Source organism: Parasteatoda tepidariorum, chromosome 4 (genome assembly GCF_043381705.1).
Source record: "Parasteatoda tepidariorum isolate YZ-2023 chromosome 4, CAS_Ptep_4.0, whole genome shotgun sequence".
Classification (NCBI taxonomy): domain Eukaryota; kingdom Metazoa; phylum Arthropoda; class Arachnida; order Araneae; family Theridiidae; genus Parasteatoda; species Parasteatoda tepidariorum.
Window position 1 is genome coordinate 68197917 of NC_092207.1, and position 26832 is coordinate 68224748.

A 26832-nucleotide genomic window follows, 5' to 3' on the forward strand; every position below is an offset into this window, starting at 1 on the left:
TATAGGTGCTAAGGATTTTGCTGCATGATTAACTATTCCCATTTAATTGAAAACATTATTAATATTAAATAAATAAATTCGCTCGTTAAATTAATTTACAAAAGGTATATATATAGTTATGCTTAAGACCTTAAGATTTTTTTAAAAAATAGCAGATTTACTTATAAATTAATAAGTCTTCAAAAAGTAATTAGAAAAAACAAAATGCACCACCGTTTTTACTTAAGGTTAACGGAACTAATAAGATAAATGACTTCTTCTATGATTGCTTGGAAAAGAATTATAATGCATGATGTTTTATTTTAACATATACACCGCAGCCAGAATCACAATTCAGTGCTTAGGATTTGGAGCATCATTTTATAATTACAAACATTTAGTGTTACACATAAGCAGAGATGATATTTTCATTTCACTTTTGCGATGAAAAATAGAAAACGGAAGATAAAAATGTTTTGTCCATTTGAGATGAAATATTTTGTTCTTCTTATAAATGCTTTGTAAGTATGCGATTTAGTGTTAAAATTTGGCAACAATACACGCATTGTACATGGTAAAAAATTCTTGGTCAAATTATAGTAAAAAGTACCGTCACTTTAGGTAAATCTTCCATAAAATCCATTTTGTCGTAAAATCCATTTTACCGCACAATCCACTTTACCACAAAATACATTTTAACGTAATATCCATTCTTACTGTAAAATAAATTCTACCACAGAATTCAGTATACCATAAAATATTATAACGAAATTTCTACTGTAAATACGGTGATGCTATGATTTTACTGTAATTTTATTTTGTATTATGTCATAACTGGCATTGAACAGCCAATCCAATTCTGAACTGACGACTATCAATGTTCAACTCTGTTGCCCTGTAGTTTTGAACCAAACTAAGAAGACAAGTAAACTCCTCATTCAAACATTAGGACAAACTGATCTTCAGTGAGTAATTATTGACGGAACTAACCCACATTTGCGTTGCATGGAGAGGATATCACGAACACCTCTCATGGTTTTCCCGAGGGCAAGTTTATTTTAACCCATGATCCATTTACCATTGAGGATAATTTATTTCAGTACTGTGGTGAAAACAAGTTGGGAGCAGAATTTGCAGCAATCAGTGGTAATAGTAGTATATTCAGTGTTGTAGTAGTATATTTAGTATATCAGTATGTAGTTTGAATCTGGATCCCCTAATTAGAAGGTAAACGTTTCATTCCCTGAGGCTCTGCGGCTCCCATTTTATTACTGTAAAAATTACGATGCATCATATTTTTTGTTATATAACATTTTTGGTTAAAATGAATTATAAAGTAAAACGTACAGGCACCCTGAGTGACGATACTTTTAATCGGAATTTGATCGGAAATTTTTTACAGTGAATGCATTTCTTAAAAGAAAATGAAGTAATGTTTAGTTATTTCCCATTTCTGACACAGTTAAAAGCCTCTGTATTCATATCTCTGCTAGATAATCTATTAACAAGCTGCATACAGTTCAGCACCACGGCCTAAATAAACCTTGATCACATTGAATATCACACTCGAAAATAAAACAGCTCAATAATTTTCATTTTCAGCAATATCTGAAAAATAATCCGATATACATCCAAAACGTGACAATGCAAACGTGGAAGCTTGATAAAGACGACGAACGAATGCTATGAAATGATGCACATGATGTATTGTACGCGGAAGACAAACTATTACCGTCAACAATTGTTTCAGCAATTAAGCCTCTAGTTCTTTGGATTATTTCGTCGGAATAATTGCTATAGCCTATAGCGTTTCGGGAAGCTATTCGAATTAAGTAATCACTTTCAAAATGAAGGTCTTGTATCACAAATTTATTACCTGTAAAAATAAAAGAATTGGATATTTGAAACTGTAATTAAAACTTAGACAACATTTTTGTAAATTTAGAAAATATAGAATATTTTTTTAAGGTTATTACTATAAGTTTGAAGTTAATATTATAAGAGTGCTTTTAAAAGTTAAGCTACAGTAAAAATGAAGTTTTCCATCTCTATACATCAAATTTAATTCAATGTTTAGGCATACTTGATAAAGACCAAATTTAAAAAAAAGCTTTGTTTTTGGTGGAGTAGAAAGTCTAACTAGACGTGTGAAACAGAAGGCAAAGAAAAATTGAAGCTTTGGAATAGATTCAAATCAGATTTTCACTCTTTTTCTGCTTTATACCATCGACTTTTATTTTTTTAAACCATCCCTTTTATATTAAATCACACGTATATTTTCATTGCGTCTGTTTTACCATAAAATGTTGGAAAATAAATGAAAAACTTCCGAGAAATTTGAAAATGCATGAAATGTAGGAAAATATATTATTTATAATATATTATCCACAATACACGGAGAAAGAAAATCTGGTAAAATTACAGCATTTTATGGTAGTGACAATTTTGCTAAAAAGACAAGCATATAACTTTGGTTAATAAAACCAAAATAAACCATTCATTTGTTAATTTTTCGTTCCTTATTTTAATAGTTTACCAAGAATTCTGATTTTCAAAATTATAGATCGTATTACAGCACATTTACTAAGAAATACAAAACTAAATCATAATCGAATAAATGGTTTTTATGCCATGCTTTAAAGTATCATCGAAAAATTATCAAATTTGTCCATTTTTACCAAATTTTATCACACGTTATGAAATTATATTCTTTTGTAAATTTTAACAAAATCATTACCCAAGCGGTTTGGTAAGGGGTGTTCCTATAGAGCCAGAAACACGATACATTTTACCATATTTTGGTAGATTAAGTCTTTGTTCTGATCCTTTCAGAATTCTATTTAAATTTTACAGAAAATTATTCTAGGCAGAATGCTTTAGTAGCTTCACTTTCATTCGATACGATCTCCTAACAGGTTTTCTACTATCGTTCATTAGTTTTTCTAATCATTGCAATGACGTGATAGAAAGGCACAAGAAATGGAATACTCGTGCTTTAAACAGAATTCCTGGGTTTAAATCCCAGAGATATCTGAGCACACATTCTACATAGATATATATAGCGTTTTTTGCGTTTTCCATTGACCTTTCAGACCATTATTTTTGAATTTAAAGTAAGAAAAGTTGGAACTCTGATTACCCTTACATTTTTGTGTAGATTGTCAAGGTCCCGTATTGATAGTATAGAAATGTTATGACTGTATATCTCAAAAAAATTTTTATGGTTCCGCATTTCCCGAATACGAAATTTAAAAAAAAACACATCGAATATGCAATATTTTTTTTTACCTTCGTTAGCTTGATGATACCTTGCCTGATGCCAGTCTCTATCTGTAGTAAGCTTCCATTCAATTCTGTAACCGAGAATGGGTAAAAACTCATTCACAGAAGAAGGATAAAATGTTACTTTCAAAAATCCTGGTTCATCACTAACGACATTAAAGCTTGGAGGATCAGGAACAACTAGAAAAAAAGCACTTCTATTTTGTAAAGAATACAATAAATGAACATTAGTTTACTAACTACAGTTAAATTTTTTTAAAGAGATAAAAGGTTGGAGGTTTAAGCCACTCTAAAAGTGAGAAAAAAATAAGTGCGTAAGCACAGGGGAATGAATCATACATTTTATAAAATTACACAGCTTGCGTGAATATAAAATTAATTTTTTCGAATCAATACAAAAGAAAACGGCAACTATGTAGCTATTGTTCGACGAAGCCTTCCTTTTTCAAGCACGGAAAAAAAAGTGGATTTTTTGGTTAAAACTACCAGCACTCTGGAGTCATCATCGATAAAATTCATTTCCCCGTAAAATCCATTTAACCTTAAAACTCATTTTACAGTAAAATCCATTTAACCTTAAAATTCATTTTACCGTAAAATCCATTTAGCCTTAAAATTCATTTTACCGTAAAATAAATTTAGCCTTAAATTTCCTTTTACCTTAAAATCCATTTAATTTAAAATCCATTTTACTGTAAAGTCCATTTAATCTTAAAATTTATTTTACCATAAATCCATTAAACCTTAAAATACATTTTGAAGTAAAATCTGTTTAACTGTAAATTCAATTTAATCGTCAAATTCATATTACCGTAATAATTTATATAGTATTGTTTACAATAATATTTATATAATTACAATGATTCAGTGACTTAAATATTTAAAATAGTAAATACTGTAGTAATTACGGTAAGTCAGATTCTTTGCTCAGCAAAAATTTTACAGAAAAATGGATTTTATGGTAAAAAAGCGCCACTATCCAACATGCCGGTACATTTTACAGTAGTTTGATTCGTGTGTACGTCTATTCCAGGATTACTAATGAAATTTTAAGTTAGAATGAGAAATACAAAATTTATCCTTTCATTGATTACGTAAGTGAAGAAATACAAAATTGTGTTGGATTTTTTTTATTATAATAACTTTTGCTAAAAAGCGGATTTATGTTTTAAAAAATAAAAATTCTAGAAGAAAATCTGACGAATTTTGTTTATAATATTCCTACTTTTAAAAAATTATCTAATTATGCATATTTCTGTATATAATGCAACTTAAATAACCTGATTACATTTTTGAAGATTTGTAATGGAAAAGATTTCTATAGACTTAAAAAAATTGCTTTGGGAAAAAATAGTTTGAAGTTTTCTGAGAGCATGTTGTGGACTGTGAGATTGTGCGCAAAAATTCAGAAACTTGAGCAATTAGACATTGTTTTTGCGTGTGAAACATTGGATCTAAATTTTTAAAGTCCAACATAATTCAACATAAAGTAATGAAGTAATTCTGGAATAACTCCACAAGAAGTTAAACTCTAGGAGTTATTAAAAATTTAGATTTAATTTTAACAAAACTGATCTTAATTTATAAAAGTAAATAATGATCAATAATACCAATAATAATAAGAAATTTTCGTGCTATACAATTTAAGAAACTTTTATTTTTATGCTCGAGGAAAAGGAAAATTTTATACAATTTGAGAATTCAGATTTTAACTTCCTCGATGTCAAATACTTTAATATTAAAATGCGCGTGAAAAAAAAAACATTTTTTAAAAAAAATATTGGTTGCAAAAGTAATGGATTTTATCTTTTAATAGGTTAAACATATTAAATGGGTGAATTTTATTAAATTTGCTTGACTTATGAGTGAAGAACAAGGAGATAAAATTATTACTCTATTGAAAATTGAGTTTTATCCTTTCTTTAGTCAACCCTTACAACTTAAACTGTCCAATCTCTTCCAATGAGCCCTCAAAGGATGAAGTGTTCACGCCTGAATAGCGTGACTTGGGTTCGAATCCCAGCGATGTCTGGATACGAATTCTACTCCTTGATAGCACCGACCACAGTGCTTACGTAAAGTAATGTCAATGGTAGACGGATTATGGATTATAGTTCTCATGCCGTCTGGCTAAGCATGGGATGTTTTCGAGGTTTTCCTCACCACGTAACGCAAGTGGGGGTCAGTTCCGTCAAAAAGACTTCCACGAAGTCACATTTGTCTCAATACTTGATCCGGGAGTTCTCTTGTAGTCTGAATTGGGTTAAAACTAAAAGACTATCGAGTTGAACATTAGTAGTCATAAACCCAAAAAGTTGAGTCGGCTGTTCAACGACGATTATAAAATAAAGTAAAATCTCTCTCGATTCTTCTCATTACAAAAGAAAACTAAAAAAATAAATTTAATTTAAATATAGTAATAAAATTTTTTTTATAAATATATAATCAGAAACAAACTGAAAAAGAGTTTTAACGTATTTAAAACCATTTTAAACCATTTATGAAACTCATAAAGAGAATGGATGTAATTTTTTTATTGATTTATTTTAAGTTTAAATGATTTTTAACAAAAAAGTGATGGTTTTAAAAAAATATATAATGTTCTAGTTAGGTCTAGAATAGTGACAAAAATGATATTTCGCTTACTAGCTATTAGGTTTGTATTAGAACTAGAATGTTTTAAAGAAAGATAATTTTACACTACTGAATACAATACAATTTTAAACTACTGAATAGCATTGTATATTTGTTCACATTAAAATGTATTAAAAAAATAAAATCATTTAAAAATATTCTAAAAATAGGTTAAAACATAGTTTAAAACTTTTTATTGTTTGAAAATTAATCTCATTTACGTTTATTTTTAATATAAAGACCACTAATCACTTTCTAAGTTTACAAAGGAAATATAGTTAAAAACAGTCAAATTTTGCATATATTTGCTTTTGAAATTTTAAAGATTTATGCTTATTAGAAAAAGTAACTTATATTTAAATTTTATATTTCGTTATACTAGTTTTCAAAGAAAGGATATTGATTTATTTATTTCCTTCAAAGTTAGAAAGACAATTTTGAAAGGTTTTAAAAATAATTCAAATCACTAATAGCATGGAATTTAGTTTAAAAAATATCTTTTAAAATTCCATTATTATTGTTTTACGCTTTTTGATTTAATATAAATCTCTGTCTTAAGTCGTTACACTTTCAAGATTTTAAGAAACAGATGTGTATTTCCTATGAGAAAAATCTTAAATTTTACATTAATTCCCTTATTCGATAAAAACAAATAGATAAATTCTGACAAAATTTAAAGTGTTTAACCAGATTATAAACTTTACTTTTATTCCCGAGTGTGATTTATTGTCAGTTTTGCTATCATAAAAATAATAGCTAGTTATTTATAGTCCAAAAGACTTAGTTCAATATCTTCAATTTTCAAGCTGGAATAAATATAAAATATCCCACTCATATCCGGCTCCCAGATGTAGAGATTCCCGTTCAATCTCCGGTTTCTAAAACTGAATAAAATCTTATGTATGAATAAATGTAAGTATTGCTTTATTTTTTTTTTGCAAAGGAATTTTTGAATTCTCTAAAAAGTTTCCTAACATAATTTTTTTTCTTACAATCTACTTTTAGAAGTTTTTTGCGAATAATATGATTAAACATTTTTAAAACTAATGCTTTTATGTGCATATATGCTTTTAAAATTATAACTATTAATGTTTATAGGGAAAAGTAACCGATCCTTAAATTAAATATTTTTTCTTGCGCAAGTTTTCAAAGCAAATATTTATTTCCTAGGCAATTCGAAAGGTAATTTAAAAAGGTTTAAAAATAGTGCAAATCACTAGTCGCATAGGATTTAATTTAAAAAATATCTTTTCAAATACCATTATTGTTTCACGCTTTTTGATTTAATATAAATCTCTTTCGTAAATCGTTACTCTTTCAAGATTTTACGAAACAGATGTACATTTAATATGAGAAAAATTTCACGTTTTATTTTAATTACCTTCGATAATAACAAATGGATACATTCTGACAAAATTTAAAGTATTTAACTGGATTATAAACTTTACTTTTATTCACGCGAGTGATTCATAGCCATTTTTGCTATCATAAAAATAATAGTTAGTTATTTACTGTCCAAAAGCCTTAGTTCAATATCTTCAATTTTCAAGCTAGAATAAATATAAAATATCCCACTCATATCCGGCTCCCAGATGAAGAAATTCCCATTCAATCCTTGGTTTCTGAAGCTGAATGAAATCTTATGTATGAATAAATGTAAGTATTGCTTTATTTTCAACTTCTCAAAGAAATTTTTGAATTCTAAAAAAAAGTTTCCTAACATGAAAAAATTTCTTATAATCATCTACTTTAAAAAGTAATAAATTTTTCTTAGATTGATTGATGTTTAATTCAAACTTTTACAAATAATATTTTTTTTCAGTTTACCGTCCTCCCCCCCCTCCCAAGATATATAAAAAAAATTTAAAAGCATTTCAGATATGATATAAAAAAGCGTACGTATTGATTGACTAAGTGTAATTGTTACAATAGTCCGTTATTTATAATTACAAGCATTGATTTTTTTTAAAATCTTTGATTTCAAGTTTAAATAAATGTCAAAATTTCAGACGTAGAGATATCTATACAGATCCTGTTTTAACTTTTTAACTGTCATGACCGAAATAATCTAGAGCATAGCACTGGTGTCCCAATATGTCTCTCCCTAGTATTATTTGGGGTAATTTTTTTTTTTAGTGCATCGTCTTTTTACACCCGTATATATATCGAGAGAAGTTTATTTCGGCTTCACCTCTTTGTTAAACTGGAGAACAATAGATGACAGAGCCTTACAGAAGATTTCAAAGAATAAAGGTTTATGTTCAAAGCGTGTGAAACTTTTTTTGTTGCCTAATGCGTCCAGTTCTTTGAAACGTTATATAGATGATTTATTTCTTAGAAAATAATTTTATTTTTTTATTTTTAGAAACAAACTTATCCCCTAGAAGCGAACGTTCCACTGCAACGCTGATTGGCAGCTGCCTCAAGCGAATATACAGTGGCAACAAAACCTTCAAATTTTTTAAATATTTCTTTTCGTTTTTATTTTGTGAAGAATTGATTAGCGTGCTGATTGACTTGTGGAGTGTTAAGTATTGCAACATTTTGTTATTTATAAGCACAAACAAAGTTTGTTTTCAAAATATTGTTAATAAATTTTAAATATTTATTAACTTCCAAGTTTAAATTAATGCGAAACATTCCGATGTAGAGAATACAATACAAATCTTATCTTAAAAACTGAAAAAAAGTTAGTATTTTTCGTTTTGTTTGATGAAGAATTTTAAAGAAGCCATGGAAATTTATTTTATAAAACAATAACATGTTTAATCTGCCTTATAATATTTTTTGTGAGTTAAGCGATTATAAAATTTTATTTCACATAAAAAATTATCAAAGCATTAAATAAATCAAAGCAAGTTTTTTCAGATTAAATAAATTGCAGAAAAACTGATCATTTTCCTTTTTTGCAATATAGAAAAGAGCAATTTTCAATTACGCTAAACAATGATTTAAAACGAAATGTTTTTAAAGGTAAATATATTTCTGGTCAATTAGATTGTAATATCTCATAACTTATCCAGAAAAAAATTATTATGGCATCTCGTGTAATATAATAATCTAGAAAGTAAGATTATAATACTTAGTTAGATTCTTCCCATGGATCGTACTCAAACCTTGCAGCAACTTATTAACATGGAATATAAGAAACATGAGAATTTCCTTTAAATGTGTTTTTACAAATAAAGCAAGAGAAAATTAATATTCACATTCGAGAAACTAGTAATTTTTAAATGCGTTTCAACAATTATGTGAAATCGTGCAAGCAGTTAAAAAAATGATCTTAATTCTTAAAAATTTTTCGTATTTAACATCCGCATTTTTCTAAACAAATAGTTTAAAAAAATCTGGCAGAATTCAATCTTCTAGAAATTTTAAAACGATTATTCCTTGAAGATTACATTGAAAAAATACTTATTGTATAGATTACAAAATATAGTAAGTGACTATGATAGCAGATACGAGGAATAATATGAGTAAGTGACAATGTCTGAGAGAATTAGTGTTATCAATTATTAAAAAAATCATTATAATAAGTAATATTTAAATACTAAAAGGATTAAAACTAAATAGAAATTCTCCCTTTAGTTTATTCAGCTTATAAAAAGTATTTTTAAAAGCATTTTAAGCTTTTAATAAATTTTTCATAGCACCCCAATTCAAAAATAATTCTCGTTATTTTAAAGAGATGAAACATAATTAGAAATTATATTTATTAGCATATTTTCAAAATGCATTTTGATAACATGTCTGATATGCGTTTCAAAATCGTTAATTAAGTCGTCAAACAACTTGGCTCAGATTAAATTGAAATTTCAAAAATGCTGTTGCAAAGTTTTTTTTAATGTAAAAAAAGGAAGAAAGAAAGAAAGAAAAAACGTCAAAAAGAAACTCACCTCCTTCTACAAGTCTAATCGTTCTTTGTATTTCACCCAAACTGTTGCTTGCAACACAAAGATAATTACCGAAAACAGAATTTTCCTTAATTTTTACCTGGAATGAAATCATTTGAAAAAATAATGATTTTAGACAAAGGAATCAGATAGTTGTTGTATCTTCATTAAAGTGATAAATTTTACTTCAAGTTGATAACTTTCATGTAATTTAAATTTTAATGATGAACAAGTACGTTAGCAATTCTAATGTTTTTAAACTTTTTTAAAGAAACATATTTTGACACAATTATGCATAACAATGCTTTTCTAAAATGATGTTTTTTAAATGAATAATTCAAAGTCACTAATGTAATGTGTGAAAAAATTAGTGGGTACACAAAATTATACGTTGCATATTTGTAATCAACAATGATTTTCTTTTAGTTCGAAATAGTTGTTGCTATTGTTTTAGTTAAAAATATTTAAATATATTCTTAACCACCTTTAATAAGTAATTTTAAAAACTTTGGGATAAATAAAGTTAAAGCTGATAATACATTAGATGATTCAAAAACTTGAAAATCATTATTAAATGAGGCGATACAAATCAGAACTTGATTCTTCTTGCAAAAATAATTTTTTTTAGCTAACAGATTTTTAAAAATGAGTACTATAAGAGAATAGATAGTAAAAAAAATGAAAAAGCTAAATCTGTTAGAGAAGAATGAATGAACTCAACTAAGGAAATAGATAAAGAGAAATGTTTTTACGTTTTACAGAAATTATTTAAATTGATTTCTAAAAATAAGAAGATGAAAAGAAATTGTTAATACATTAAATTGAGATAACAGGTAAATCAAAAGCTGAGGTAAAATCTTGTTTTATTGCTCACAGAGATTAAGCGATTATAAAAAGCAATTTGCGGAAATACTTTTAAATTTATTCGACAATCAAATTGGATTTTTCTTAATTCCTTTTTCTTCAATAAATGTTTGTTCTATTTCAAAAACTAGTTTGTATTTACAGAGAATAAATGTCAGTGCCTTATCTAAATTAATACCACTTATGGACATATAATTTTGACTTTAATTTTATGACAAAGATTAATATTATATCTTCTAATAGCTGTAATTACGAGGCACTATAAATACTCAAATATGGTATATATTATTAGTTTTCTCCGTGGTGACATAGGGGATAGAGTGCTAGCCTCCCAACGAGGTAACCCGGGTTCGATCCCAGTAATAGCTAGGACTGAAAATCTTCACCCGGTTCTCACCGACCACAGTGTTAACGTAAAATATCTTTCACAATGGTTGACGGATCGTTGGCCAGAATCCTCTTTGCCTTAGGCTAATTGTGTGAAGTTTTCATGGTTTTCCTCTCCATGCAGCGAAAATGAGGGTTAGTTCCATCAATATGTCCTCCCCGAAGGTAAACTTTTCCCAATACCTGATCCAAGAGTTTCCTTGTCTTCTGGATTACGTTAAAAATCATAAAACTACCGAGTCGAACATTGGAGACATAAACTCAAAATTCGGCCGGCTGTTCAACGATTGTTATAAAATAAAATAAAATTATTAGGTTTGAAAAGTCACATTAAATATAAATTTCGTTACATCAAGTAGAGTTCTGTAGTAATGTAGAGAAAACTGTAATTATGTAGAGTTCATTATCGGAATATGTATACATAAAAAAGATGTTTAATCCGACGGAAATATTGGAGTATCCTTAAATCCCAGAGCGGAGTGATAATGATGCAAAAAGCTAATGAGGATATTTATTTTTACTTTAACATTTTTACATAAGTTTTGAAGGCAATAGTTTCAATAACAAATAAAAATACATATTTGAAGTACAATAACAAATTTTTGACTTGACTTGGCATCTAAATTTTCGTCCTTTTAATAATATTTTATTTTTCTAAGATTAAAGCACCGGAACATACAAATTTCCCAATCAGTTAGTTGGCAATTGGAAGCAAAATTTCGTTCAAAAGCTTTATAAATCGCTTTCATCGAACTAAACTGAGTGACCAGAATTAGGCCTTTAAGGTCTAATTTTCCATTTATTTTTAACTTTGGCACCGTCTTTATGCATTTGGCATCCTCTCTATCGTACCCTCTTGAATGCATTTACTTATACACAATGCAAATGTCATAAACACTTTTCCGGCCTTCGAACCTTTTTAAAAATCAAAAATAAGATGGTGTCAAAAATTTTAATTTTTTTCAACTTAATATTCTATTTAATTATAAGAAAATTACCATGGAACAAACTATTTATTATATAGACAAACAAACAGCAACTATATAGACTATATAAACAACTATATAGACAAACAAACTACATAGACTGTGTTAGAACAAAACATTCATTTTCATCTGATTTAAAACATTAAAGTAACAAACATTCAATGGTACGCAGAATATTAAAATTTAAAAAAAAACAGGTGTGAATTTTGTTGTAAACTCAATACATTGAATTTTGGTAAAATAAAGTTTACTGTAGATTACACTTATTCGTTATTACATTTTGCGGTTCCTACAAATTCTACTTACGATGCTTTTACTACCGAAGAAACATTATGAAATCATTTCGTCAAATTTATTACTTTATTTATTACATTAAATTCTCCGCATCAACTTTAGTCCTTAATATCCATCTACAAATAAATGGCAACCTTTTCCAACTAAACACATTAAAAATTGCAAACCGATCACACTAATTTCCGCGTAGATAATGCCGGCGATTAGAGAAGATGGTTTGACTAACGTAAGCGAAATTAAACTGTCTTCTTTTCGGAAAGCAATGCTGGCTTATAATTAGATGGAAGATACTTAGTCGGCTAATAATACAGATCAAATCGATAGGTGGCTATTAACTAGGAACAAATAACCACGCGTCTTTAAGGAGGATAAAGAGCATCAAATTCGCAATTATATAGATAAAGTGTTTTGGATATACTTTGGATGAAAAGGCTTGCCTAACGAAAAGCTTAATTTCAGAAGCTAAAGTTTGAAGCCGTAACTTTGTAAATAAATGATATTTTTGATAGTAAATTTTAAAGGCTGTAAGGAGACCATGAACTAACTAATAATTAAAAAATGGTTATACTATCATAGTAAACCAAAATTAATACGTATTTACAAAAATTGTCTACCATATTAATTAGTTTTATTAAACAAGCAAAAGTGCACTACCTACAAGAGTTCGAAGAGCCATTGCTTATTTTCTTAATCGAACAATGGCAAATTACTTTTTTAAATAATTTTTACAAGGCGTTTTGGCCAAGTTTTCAGATAAATAGGAAGATAACTATGCGGTTCCCAGTGCAGTATCATAATCTTCGAAATTTTATAACTTTTAAGAGTTATTTATTAATTTCAATTAGTTCCTTTATTAAATACAAGTGGCGTTTATATAGAGACCTAACGCAGCTAGTGATATTCTTTCTAACACAGTTAGAGATAGTTACGACAAGTTGATCCAAGACTGTTCAGATTAGAGAAGAGAAAAAGAGAAATATCGGAGATAGTTAACATATTTGGCGAAGTTTTGTTTGGAATTTGCTATCTTTCTTCACGACAAAATCATGTTAATATATTCAAAAAAGTTTCGTTATTTACCAGCCAAAGAGTTGTTAGCTAAAGTTGCATTTATTGTTAGTTAAGTAATCCTAGGAATGTTTTAAGTATTAAAATATAATTTGATACTTTTATTCTAGAAATAACTTCTTGGCAAGAAAACGTATAAAATTTGATAAAAAAGAACACTGTAAAAAAACATAAAAATAATTAGAAATTTGAAATAAAATCGATAAAACTACCAAATTTAACAATTTTAGCTTTTTTAATACTGATTATTTTACTCAATATATCGTTATATTTTCATTTTATAATTGCTTATAATAAATGCTTTGAGTAATTCTGATTAAATTTTAAAACAAGAACAATATCACATAAGTTTGGAATTTCACCGGTAAAGTTATTCTGCCGATCACTTCACGTTTGATCTGTGAGGAAATTTTTTTTTCGTTACTTTTCAATGAAATTTGGCTTTCAATCAATCACAAACTGTGACTCGTATGTAGCAGTTCTCTGTTTTCGAATCACTCCGGTTCTAATATCACCCCCATACATTAACAAATTTTATGCAAATCTCATCTCTTAACCTGCACTTCTTTGCAAGGGAAGGTTTCTTACGTCACTGATTTAATAAATGGTACTTATAATAAATATTTTCAGTAACAGCTAATAACTACGACTTTAATTTATAGATATGTTATGATATTTTAATGGGTTTCTCAATGAACTTCAACAGTTCTACTGGCTTTTATACAAGATTTTGTTATCAGACACATTCATCAAATTTTTAAATAGAAACGGTTTTTAGAAATGATTTTGAATAGAACTTTTTAGAAACTAAGTATTTTTAATTTTTTAAAAATGTATTTTGAATGAAATTGTTAATACTATTTTATTAATAACTTTTAAATGATTTTCTAAAAATTTTAAATTCCATTTTATGTATTATTTGTGATGAAATTATATAAAAATTTAAAGTATATTTTTCAATTTTCCAAAAGTTAGTTATGACAACAGTTATTACTCTAAAATATATTTATTCATGTATTTACCTTTTAATGTTTTTTGTGATAAACAACTTATGAATGTGAAACTATTATTAAACGTGAAAAAAAGTCGCTCCCTGTGAAAAAACAGCTTTCAATTTTTTTTTGCAAATCTTTAAGTTGAAGAAAAAGAGAACAAAACTAAGTTTCATTCGCATTTTCTTTTTTGATTTAAAAATAATTCAACTTTCAACACGTGCTCTTTTTATTAAAAAGTTATTTTATCAACTGATAGGAACTAAAATATCAATTTTGCAGTGATTGACCAAAATCAAGAGAATGTCGACTTTTGCCAGTGAATGTCAACAACCACATATTGTTGGTTTGGTGAATGTCCGAAATACTTGTTATATCCTATTTGATATTAATTTATTCGTTGATATTGTTATATTCATTAGATATTTTAATATCTGCTGAGGATAAGTTAGGAAAAACACCAGTGTTCGGAGTACTGGTTAAATGTGTACTGAGCAGTGGCACTTGACCTTAAAAAAAACATTGCTGTAGGACATGCCGGGCAAATGTATACCGGGCAGTGGCACTAAACTTGACCTAGTACACATTTCGAACATTTACCAAAGCTATTATGTGATTGTCAGCAGTCACCGGTGGAAGTAACGACCACCAATTTCGGTCATTCAAAGTAACATCAAAATTATGAAACATCGATAATACACTACCTGAAGAATACTTTTCCATTTTTTGTTTAAAATTTTATAAATTTTGCTGTTCCCAAGCAGTTGTCTCTCTCTGAACCATTCAAACACTGGAGGGGGTTGTGAATGAGCAGCACACGTCAAGTTGGAGCTAGATCCTGCTGTTCCATATGCTGTTTCCATATGATTGGAATGCCAGACAGGCCTATCTGTGAAGAAGGGGTCTCTGTAATTCTGAATTCTATTAATGATAATTTCGCTGTACACACTTACATTTTATATTTACATTTAGAAAGGGTTTGCATAAATTCTGAAATGTTCTCTAATCACGGCGCTTGTTTACTCAGAGTGTTCCAAAGTGGGATTGTCTAAGGCAAATAATTAATATCAAGCATCAAGAGATGGAAAACTTGCCATAGAACACGAGGTTTCAAACCATGTCGAGATATTAAAAATCAGGAAAAATGCATTTAGACCTCGAATCTAAAAAGGAAGAAAGGTGATTTATTGCTCAGATTCGCTTTATCAGCGCTTCTAAACTATGCATGACGCATGATAGTCCTGGACATACATGATGGTCCTAGGCATACAGATTGGAAGTAATTGGATTGGGTGTGCTGACCCACACACACTCAATCCTAATCCGGGAGATTTTTTTTATGAGATTAATATTACTCACTTTTTAATGCGATGCATGCGTACATCTCATAGTCATACTGTTGGAAATCCCAGATCAAATTGCGATAAAAAGTGCCGGTACTCAGGATGCCAGGACTTTTTACAGATAATGCATTTTACCGGAACATGTTACGGATCAAAAAATCCGACATACAGTAATTTTTCCATTTTAAATCATTGAATCACGCTAAATAAATATCACTCTAAAAGTAATTGTATGATATTTTAAGGTAAGAAATGAATTTTACGGTAAAATGAGTTTTTTAAGGATGATACACCTAAAGTGGCGGCACTTTATACCGTAATTTATTCTAGAATTTCTTACAGTGTACGGCAGACATAAAAAGCGCAACTGGCATCTCTGAGTGCGTCAGAAAATCATTTTTGTGCTTTTGTAACTTAGTGGTGACGTCAGAGGATGGTAGTTCAAATAACTCTTGTAATAATTAATCATACGAATCTTTTTTGGAATTAGTAAGTTTATGGTATATTTTATTATTTTTCCAAGAGTGACGTCAAACCTTGCATGGGTTTTTTGTGATTTTTTCCCATCTAAATTTGTTTGCAACTCATGCTTTTTCTTTATTGACACTTTTCATTACTTCTCTGAACTTGATGATCGAACTTTGGAACACTCTAAATAATAAATTCTGAGCTGTGGTGCTTCAGGGTATAAGGCGCTCGCCTCCCAATGAGATGTCCCGGGTTCGAATTCCGCACCCGGGTCGAACCAAGCACAGTGCTGACGTAAATTATCCTCATCGGAAGACGGATTGGGAGTTAGAGTCCATTAGCCGTTAGGCTAACCATAGAAGATTTTGGTGGTTTTTCTCCGTATGTAACGCATAGGAAACTATTGAATTTCGTTGATGAAATCAGGACATTATACGATTTTACCTAAAATGCAAAAAAACTGCACATAAAATTCAATATGCTATATAATTTGAAAATGGCAATGCTAACTGCTTATTGCAGTTTAAAAACGAGTCAACATTTTTCTGAAACAATAAAATTACTGTACACAAAATTATTTATTTTTAGATTTAAATAAAATAATTAGTTATTTATTCATTTTATGTTAACAAAATAAGTTACTGCACTAAGGTCAGATTTAAGTTCGCAGCTATGATACAGAATGTAAGCAATAACAAGAGCTTCTTTAAATAGTTATTTTAAAACACATTCTATGTTTTAATATTGTATTAAACCATATTTGTTTTTGATGATGAAATTAGAACATTATGGGATTTCACTTAAAATGTGAAAAAAAATTACAGATAAAGCTCGATATGTTATAGATCTTACATAGGACAATTTTAATTGCTTATTACAGTTTAAAAATCTTATTATATTTTACGAATCTTATTAATCTCTTGACATTGCGTTGAAACCTCTAATATGCCACTTCGGCAATGGGCGAGGTTATTATGATATATTTTAAAATAAAGCAATGATGAACTGCATTAAAACGAGTACTATTTTATCATACTATTTCGTTGTCTGCAAAGTTTATCCAATTGTAAGACTTCCGTTAATCTTAAAAATTGAAGAAATTATGCATTTAGGTTTGGCTAATTTGACAAAATAGATTTAAAAGTTTTTTGGATTAAAAACTTTGCTGTGGCAGGCAAAGTTGCTAGAAAATTTTAGTAGGCAAAAAGAAATAGCTGAATGGGACATTTTTGTGTGTAAAATTCATAAATTCTCCAAACTATAATACTCATTTTTTTATTTTATCCCAATATCAAACACTAGTCAGAGTCAGGTGATTGTAATTAGGGTGATAAGATCTGATACGTAATAGTTCACTTAAAACTCATTAGGAGAAAAAAAATCTTTAACTCTTAACACAATATCTATAAATAGCAGATATTAAAATATTTATTTATCTAAAACATATAAACCAAAAAATGAAAATTAATAAAGGTAAAAAAATTTAATTTTAATTTTATATAATGTATAAACAAATATGAAATTGGTGCATTTATTGCTTATTTTATTTAAATAAAATACTAAGAGGAACCGTACAGTGTACGTTGAGAGTAATATCCCGATCCTTCATTTGTGAGTTATGAGGTGTAACAACAAATGCTCTACATGTGTAGTTTCCATGATCCGAAGGACGAAGACTCCGAATATATAAACCATCTTCTGTTATGGTGTATTTCGGACCTTTAAAGAAAAGCATATTTAAATAGAAAAAAAATGTCTTGAAAAATATGTTGCAAATATTCTTACTGAAGTCATGTTTTAGAATTTTTTAAAAGAAAAAAAAATTAAATCATTGTGTGGCTGCATTGTACATGCATGTAAAAAACAGTGTGAAAGCTAATTAAATCCAATAATTTAGTTGAATAAATTTTACCACTAGGAAATAACAATAGTAATCTCGAGATTTTCATTTTTAAAGTAACTCAGTTTGCAAGAGAGTTGACTTTAACAACTTTAGTAAGCATTTAATATAATTATATCATATCTGGTAGTCATTTTATGAAAATATTTCTGAACTGAACTTATTTAATTGCCTGAGTGGTTGCAGTGAACTATCAAATATTGCGAAAGTTAAATGATTTTTAATCGCAGAGAAGAAGTATTTAACTGATATCACTATAATTATATTTTCTAATATAAAAAACAAAATTCTGACTGGATCACTAATGTAAGGTGAAGGACTCATCTGAGATACTCGGTTCAGATCTCATATTGTACCTGCTTTCTTATCTTTCAAATTAATTTATGAAATCATAAAAATAAGTATTTTTCATCAATTAAACACTCTGCATATTTTTAATATAGCAACAATTACAAATATTTATATTAAAACATATAAACAAAACTAAAATTGTGTTTTCATAACAAAAAACTAAGTAATTTCTAAAGAATTTCCGGTTAATTTTTGTTGCCAGATGATAACTGTACAAATGGCTAGAACAACTTTTTAGATAAAATCACTCAAACTCAACTAAATTAGTGAGTGTTAAAAAGTTGAAGAAATACGAAAATGAGGAAGGACAATGTGGGTTGATTCTAAAAGAGATCAGGGGGATCATAGGGATCTGAGATTCAACCAATGGCAATCTTTTGCCATTGACGGAGTAAAATGGATGAGGCTCATAGAGAGAGCCTTGGCCTGCGACAAGCGTAGTGTTGAAGAAGTAGATGAAGATACGATTACAAAAAAAAAACATTCTATAGTGTTTAGGTTTTTTTTCTTCAAGAAAGTCAGTTTCTTTGTACACTTACGTGAAAATGTGATTATGAACTTGTGTACACCTCTTCATAGCATTTTAACATTCGAGATAATTTTGATAAAAATTTCCCCTTAACAAGGGATTTTAAACAAAATTCTTTTAAAAACTTATAATGCCCCATTGTTAGTTCCTGAATGGTTTAACTGGGTAGGACACATCCACAGTTGCAAAGCTTTGTCGTATTTAGAGTTAATCAAGATTACCCATATAACTACCAATAAAGTAATTATCTAAAGAAGTGACATGAAATTTAAAATAAAACATGATATTAAAAAAACATGACATAATTAAAAAAGACCCAAACATGAAAGTACTCACTGTCAAGAATAAGCGTTCCATTGACATACCAGGAAATGATCGCAGTTGGATCTGATCGCACATTGCATGCAATCATGTGATCATCTCCTTCTTTTCCCAGTTGTTGTTCAGGTGAACCCCAAAACGTTATTGAAACTAGAAATATATAAATTGATGTAATTGAAATAATTTTAAATAATGTTATGTTCATAGTGAAATTAATTTTAATTCATCAAAATATTTTGACTTGTAAAATCTCTAATTACCATCATTATAGTAAATAATTATGTACATAAAATTCTTATCAAAGCTAAATTATTAGAATCTAAGTTGCCGAAGATTATTATTTAAATAAAAAAAAATTATTAAAATATTTGAAGTCAAGGTAGATAGACTAATATATTACACACACAGGGAATATAATCCCGCACTGTTTCTGGATCTGTGGAATTTCGGGATAAAGATTCACTAATTCCTTGAAATCCGCATCTTCGAGGGTTAAAAAATTCTAATGAAGCATTACAGTTAAGCTTGGAACTAATTTAATAAGTTATTGCAAACTACAGAAAGAAGTAAGAAAATCTAGGAGTTGGAAATAATATGACACTTAATCTTTTGCTCTCAAGAGCTATCCAACCTTTCTAAGAGACTCATTTCTCTGTTAGTTGTTGAGTCTTTGTTATGTTTTGAATGTCTGACTTTAGCTCATCTTTTAATACTTTTATGGTGATTACCCATTCCCCTAGACTTATACACAGTTTCAAGTACAGTATAGAGTTATCCAACTCTTCTACGAATTTCATTTCTTTGTTGATTATTGAATCTTTCTGTGGAACTCTAAGGAATCCAAGCAATTGTGAATGGTTGACTTTAGCTCATCTTTTAATACTTTTATGGTGATTACCCATTCCCCTAGACTTATACACAGTTTCAAGTACAATATCGAGTTTTCCAACTCTTCTACGAATTTCATTTCTTTGTTGATTACTGAATCTTTCTGTGGAACTCTAAGGAATCCAAGCAATTGTGAATGGCTGATTTTAGCTCATCGTTTAATACTTTTATGGTGATCACCCATTCCCCTAGACTTATACACAGTTTCAAGTACAGTATCGAGTTATCCAACTCTTCTACGAATTTCATTTCTTTGTTGATTATTGAGTCTTTCTGTGGAACTCTAAGGATTCCAAGCAATTGCGAATGGCTGACTTTAGCTCATCTTTTAATGGTATTTATTGCAATCTTTCCATTTCCAGTGTCCCTGTTTTCATATTCATCCCCATTTTCTAATTGAATAATTATGTCATTTTATTATCTTTGTTGCAGATAAAATTCTTGTTTATTTTCATGAGGTTTAGTTATTTGAAAAAAAAATTGTGAAGCTCGTATCCAGAGCATCAGGGATGTCCAAGATTACGCAGATACTGCAAAACACTGCTCGTATTCATCCTTCTCCGTTGATTGTGAATTTCAAGTGCAATCTTAAAAAATTCATTTAAGTCTGTCGTCTGACTATCATCAAAAAGAAAGTATTTGCCTAATAATGAAAGAAAAACTTCATTACGGCATCAGCTGTTAATAGTTATCGTCGCGTTAGTAAAAACTTTCGACAGCTATTCTGAGATGTGTAGAATTACAGAAGTTTGACACAAAACTACCCAAAAACAGTTTTTGCCTATTTTATATCGATAAAAGATTTTTGAAAGGAATTTTTTAAATTGAAGATTATTCTATTATGTCCAATAGATTGTCCGATTTTGTCTTACAATCCAGAATCAGTGATAGCTATATCAATGATAGAGCATTTATTTTTCGTATTTCTGCAAAGCTTTAAATTTAAAGAAGGACCTTTTCATTTTTAAATATTTTGCAAACGGTGCACACTTTTTTAGTAGAGAATTAATATTTGGTATACACGTAAAAAGCTTCTTTTTAACATTCACTTTTCGTTTCTATTATCATATTTCCATCATTATCTACCACCAGAAATTTTAACAATTCAGATATCGGTAAAAGCTTTCTTTCAAAAGAGAAGAATTATTTTAGTTTCTAAGTTTAGGTTTTGCGAGATTGATATCTTAACCTCACGGGACTAATCCTGAAGACATCGGTGTGGGATTCTACGTAATCCTGATTCTTCGGGATCTCTAATAACCTAACCAAAATAAAGCAAAAGAAATAACAATTCTTTACAGTAAAATAATTTTTAAGAACACCTTTAAGTTTCTAAAAATAAATAAATAAGTCTTAATGATTTCATTTCTATATTTACTGTGATTGAACTCGATAATAACTCTTATAATTTTGATCATCACTTGTTGCTGAGGTGTAATTTCAGAAAACACTCAGTAATAATATGTAATTTTGGTTTATTAATAAATAATTATTAAAAACTAGAGTAAAGTTTCGAATGAATCTGTTGTTAAAAGTTTATTTTCTTAGAAATAAAAATATTTTACTCCTACGTTAACTGCGAATATAAAAATAACCTTAAATCCACAATTCAACTAAAAGGATATAAAGGAAGGTGTAGACTTCCGGCGTTTTATTAACTAGATCTTCAAGAGTTCACTTAACAAACAATGTAAAAATAAGGATACGAGCTCAACTCGAGATAGACAAACTACACATTAGAATCATACACTTCATTGCGAAGCAATTTTGACAGGCAAACAATAAGAGTAATTAATTTTTCCTTACAGCTTAGGTGTCTAATTAAAATTTCCGAAAGCTTTTCTCTTTAAGACGCTCCTGATTTGTACAAATTACAGTCTCTTGCTTGTTATTTCTCATTTAAAAGTTACTTGCTCATTTCGAATTTAAGAACCAGAATTGTAATTAGAATGTTCAGCTCTATTAATTACAATTAAAACTCAAATCAAGTAGGATGAAACTAAAAGATGAAAGTTATTTACTGTATGGCAGTAAATTATAAAAACTTACTTAAATAAAGGAAGTACTGGTATGGGAATAGCATATGCAATTGGGAATGTTACGTAATTATTGAAATAAATAATATACAAAAGATAAGATGTATTAATCATGATTAATTTCATACCATTTACAAATATATATATATATATATATATATATGAATGATCAGTTAAATATGTTGTGTGAAATATATTGATATCTAGTCAAACTGTTTTCACAGCCAGCTAAATAATAATTTTCAATTATAATTACTTTAAATGCGCTTTCAAATTTTTCATAAGAAATGTATTAAATGTTTATTGATTATTTTTGAATAAAAACTGCAAGTGTCTTAACCCGCAATGTCCCTGAGCTGTCATTTTGTAAGTTTCAAACCCTGGTGGGGGCTCATGCCGTTGGTCAAGAAATTTTGGAGCCTTAACGTCCCTGACCATTTTGGTTTCACAATTGGCCAACCCGGAAGTGCCTCTTTGATCATTATATTTACTTGATCATTAACTTGATTTGTGTAAAAAATAAAATTTAAAATTGTTAAGAAAATCAGCATACATTTGAAGGTAAGTATACTGTTTTCCAACAATAAAAACCCTGGTGTCGGAGTACTTTTGATAACATTAATTTTAAAAGTATTCTTAAGACTTTCTCGATGTTCTTTTCAAGTACCTGCCAAACCACATATTTTATTCTGAAAAATATTTCCCCGTTTTCAAAAAAGTTCTCAAAGTAGTAAGGAAATATATATTTTTTTGACTTTTATTTCTTAGTAACATTTTATTAGGATTTTTTGTGCTAAAATCAGTATTATGTGATACTTTGAAAAACACGTACGTACGGTACACTGTAAGCACGAAGTACGTTTTAGCTTCCCTTCTATCTATGATAGCTGAACACACGTATTTTCCTCTATCTTCGTACTTCACGTCTTCAAAAACTAACTCTAACCCATAAGGATCATCAGGCGATGCTTCAACATGCACCCTGAAATAAATATGTAATGATTAAAGCATTTTATATGACGTTTTCATTCTTGAAAAATTCAGTTTTATGTTTGCATGAGATTACTTATTAATGAAAATACGAAAATAAGGATTTAACTTGTAAGCAAATATTTTGAATTAGCATTAAATTATTTTTATTAATTAGCATAACTGTAATTCTAATAAAATTTACTGAAATTATTCCTTCAATTATCTATAATTATTAGCATTTAAAGTTTAATTCGATATGTAAAACTTTGGAATAAAAATATTTAATGATTAAATATTTTTATAAGACATTTTCCGGTTTAAAAAAATCCAGCTTTTTGTTTATAAAAGATTATATATTTACAGAATCATGTAAATCAAGATTAAATTTGTATGCAAATCAAGATTAAACGTGTATGCAAAGAAATTAAATTAATTTGATTAAAAAGCTTTATTCGCTTAAAAAAGACACAAGTCATGAAAATTGGTATCGTTTTTAAGCGCTGAAAACATGTTGACTGTTATTTTCGAATTATATATTTTTGAAGCGAATAAGTGTTTTTAATCAAATTGTATTTTACTCACTTCAGTGTATTTAATTATTTACTTAAATTAATGTTCAATTTTTTATAGGACTAGCTCAAAAATAACTCGATTATTAATCGCTATTAATATTTTCCGTTTGGTTAGGCTATCTTGTAATAGTATTATTTAAGGTTTAAAGTTTTTATACGTAAATTAGGAATCTGAATTTTATTAATTTATTTTTGATATTTGTTTCTAGATAAAATTGTCTAGTTATAAAAATAAGAACATTAAGATTTAAATTATTACTGTACATGTAGATCGTAAAGTAATTACAGTTATCAAAACTTATTGTGACTTTGTAATAATAAATAGGAATAATAAATGAAAATAATTATACAACTTTTTTATTAATCACTCTTAAGTTTATTTTTGTGTAAGAATGCTTAGTTATCAATTTGCGCGTACCCAGATTTAATTTTTATGCTAATAATTTGAACCAATACTTTTTTTTCTATACTAATTTAGATCTTCATTGAGAAAAAATTACCTGTAAAATTACCGTACTGTATAGTAATAAAATCTCCAGCTTTCTTTTTTCAGAAAAAAAACAACAACAGAATTTTGATTATATTAAAGCCAAAATATACGGAAGTTAAATCATTCATTTAGTAATTTTTCTGTTCATATAGTAACGGTTCATCGACAGTTCTGGTTTTCAAAGCCGTATTGCAATTACCAGACATTTAGTAAAAAATGTAAACCTGTAAAGCAAAAATTATAAAACTACCAACTTTTACCACATTTATCAAATTTTATCGCATGCTATTAAGCAATATTTTATTGTTAATTTTACCATAATTATTACTGAGCTCCAATAATGATAAAATGTAAACATTTAAGGTATCAAATTAATTGCACCAATAAATAATAAAAATATAAAGTGATTAAAGTTTCTATGCAATGTGTAGTGTAACATCTCTGAATTATATGTTGAATGTAGCCGAAAGCTGTGTGAAGGGACACTTTTTTTCAAGTAGCAACTCTAATCACCGAAAATGCAAAAAGTTTACACGAAGATCTCTCGCTTTTACACTATCCGTTAAATATTTTCGCTTCCGTAAACTTTAATATTGGCGTGTTTTGATTTCGTCTGCAATCGTTAACAATCGATAACGATTTGGCGAGTTGTTATGACTGTCTTCAAAGTTGCTTTCTTTCCCCAAAAATTACAGTTTATGTATGTCTTAGTTGTGTATTAATGCTATTTATATATTAAATTTCAAGTCTCTGTATAATTTTTCAATGTATAATTTCTATCAGTTCCTATTTTGTTAAGCCTAGTTCAAATTCGTCTTAATATTATTCTCTCTGTTGTGTTATTTCTGTTGTTTCTAATGCCACTTGCTAATAAATATGTTTGAAACCGAACAAATTTAAGGCAGATGAGGCGTTTCTTGTTTTTCAGTGGCACCATCTATGGACAGGAATACGACTTCAGCCACAGACACCTCACAACCCGTTTATATCGTGGGACCATTGATACATCCACTCATTCATCCACAGTTCGTAGTTTTGACTCAAACCAGATAATTTATAATTCTGTACTCCAGAGGTATAATCTGCTATGGGAGCATGGAGGACTTTGTGGCTAAGCAAATTTAACGTGCACCAGTCACCATTTACTACGCGGGGAGTATTATGTCGGCTAGGATCGAGACCACGACCCTACCAACCAGGCGATCCGCGGGCTCTCTCTGTTATGTGCATGTTTGATTTACGAACTCATTTTATTTTAAGAATTATTGTTAGTATCCAACCCATATTGACTTATTGCTCCAATTATAGCACCAAACTTCACTTTACCTTAGGTAGTTATGCCACAGTATTTCAGGCAGAGGTCTATGCCATTGTCTTGTGCTGCAAGATATGCTTAAACAGGGGATATCAAAATATGTCTACTCACATCTGTTCTGACAGTCAGGCTGCTCTTCTACACTATCAAGGTGTAAAGTCACCTCTTCATAAGTGTGGGTGCTTCTCGATCCTTTGTGATCTCTCTACTTATAACAAGGTATACCTACTTTAGGTACCTGCACATATGGGTATTCTTGGAAGTGAGCTAGCTGATAGAACAGCACGGTCTGGCTCTAGTGCGATATTCTGGGGCCTTTAACAAGACTTGGTAATTTCTCCTAGATCATTCAGGGCATCTATATTTTAAGCTCCATGGTAAAATTGTCCATGAGCAATGGTTCAACACAGTTCGACAGAGACAAGCTAAGAAGCTGAATCGTGACTGTCCTAGTGTGCGTCAAGAAGAGCTTCTTAGCTAAACAGGAACAGCTTGAGGAAGATCATTGATCTTCTCACTGGACACTGCATCCTCAGGAGACACTCATACGTTATGGGTATTGAATTTAATCCTCTTTGTAGAGGTTGTCATCTTGAAGAGAAGACTTTACGACATATACTTTGTGATTGTGATGTCTATTCTGCTCAGAGATTTGAGCATTTAGGGCAGCACTGCATTAAGCTTGGGAAAAGCAAGATGTTTCTGTTAGGTATTTGCTGAATTTCATTTCAGCCATAAGGTTTTCTTGTTAATTGTTATTGATTTAGGGTTTGAATACAATAGACCTCTGGTCGATGTGCCCTGCTTCTTGGAGCTGCCTAACCTCTATGTCAAAGTCTATCCAACCCAAATTACTATTCTTACTTTCTATTGTTTCGTAAAAGTAATTTTATTTCTTCTTATGTTTGTCATATCTTACGTCATATCTTACTGCGATGATAAATTTTATTCTTCCTAAGCAAAAGTAGTGGTTGGTGGCGGAAACTTTGCACCAAGTAATGTAGGTATTTGCATTCTACATGTTCTGGGTATTTCAAATTCAAGGTGGAACATTCTAGGTATTTGAAGCACCAGGAACTACCCTGGGATTTTGGTTTAATAGAAAACTGATTTGGCTTGAAATTACTGCCGCCATTTTAGGTGTTCAGATACACGAAAACTTTTTACTGCGTATGATTCTATTAAATCTGCTTCTATTTTTAATGTAAGATTAATTATTTGTAAAATTACGAGAGAATTTAAGTTCAGATATTATTACATTTTTTAAG

General features: G+C 29.1%; 1 protein-coding gene across 1 annotated transcript in view; it reads right to left on the reverse strand.

Moving 5' to 3' along the window:
* Positions 1 to 1096: 1096 nt before the first annotated feature.
* LOC107444223 (protein amalgam-like) overlaps positions 1097 to 26832 on the reverse strand; it is a 68407-nt gene continuing 42671 nt past the window's right edge. The window contains exons 3-9 of the mRNA XM_071180000.1: positions 23052 to 23197; positions 19307 to 19441; positions 17766 to 17909; positions 15084 to 15268; positions 9792 to 9888; positions 3268 to 3441; positions 1097 to 1855 (exon numbers count right to left, since the gene is read on the reverse strand). Of these exons, the coding sequence (XP_071036101.1) occupies positions 1578 to 1855; positions 3268 to 3441; positions 9792 to 9888; positions 15084 to 15268; positions 17766 to 17909; positions 19307 to 19441; positions 23052 to 23197 (1159 nt within the window). The 3' untranslated portion in view covers positions 1097 to 1577. The remainder of the gene's footprint in view (positions 1856 to 3267; positions 3442 to 9791; positions 9889 to 15083; positions 15269 to 17765; positions 17910 to 19306; positions 19442 to 23051; positions 23198 to 26832) is intronic.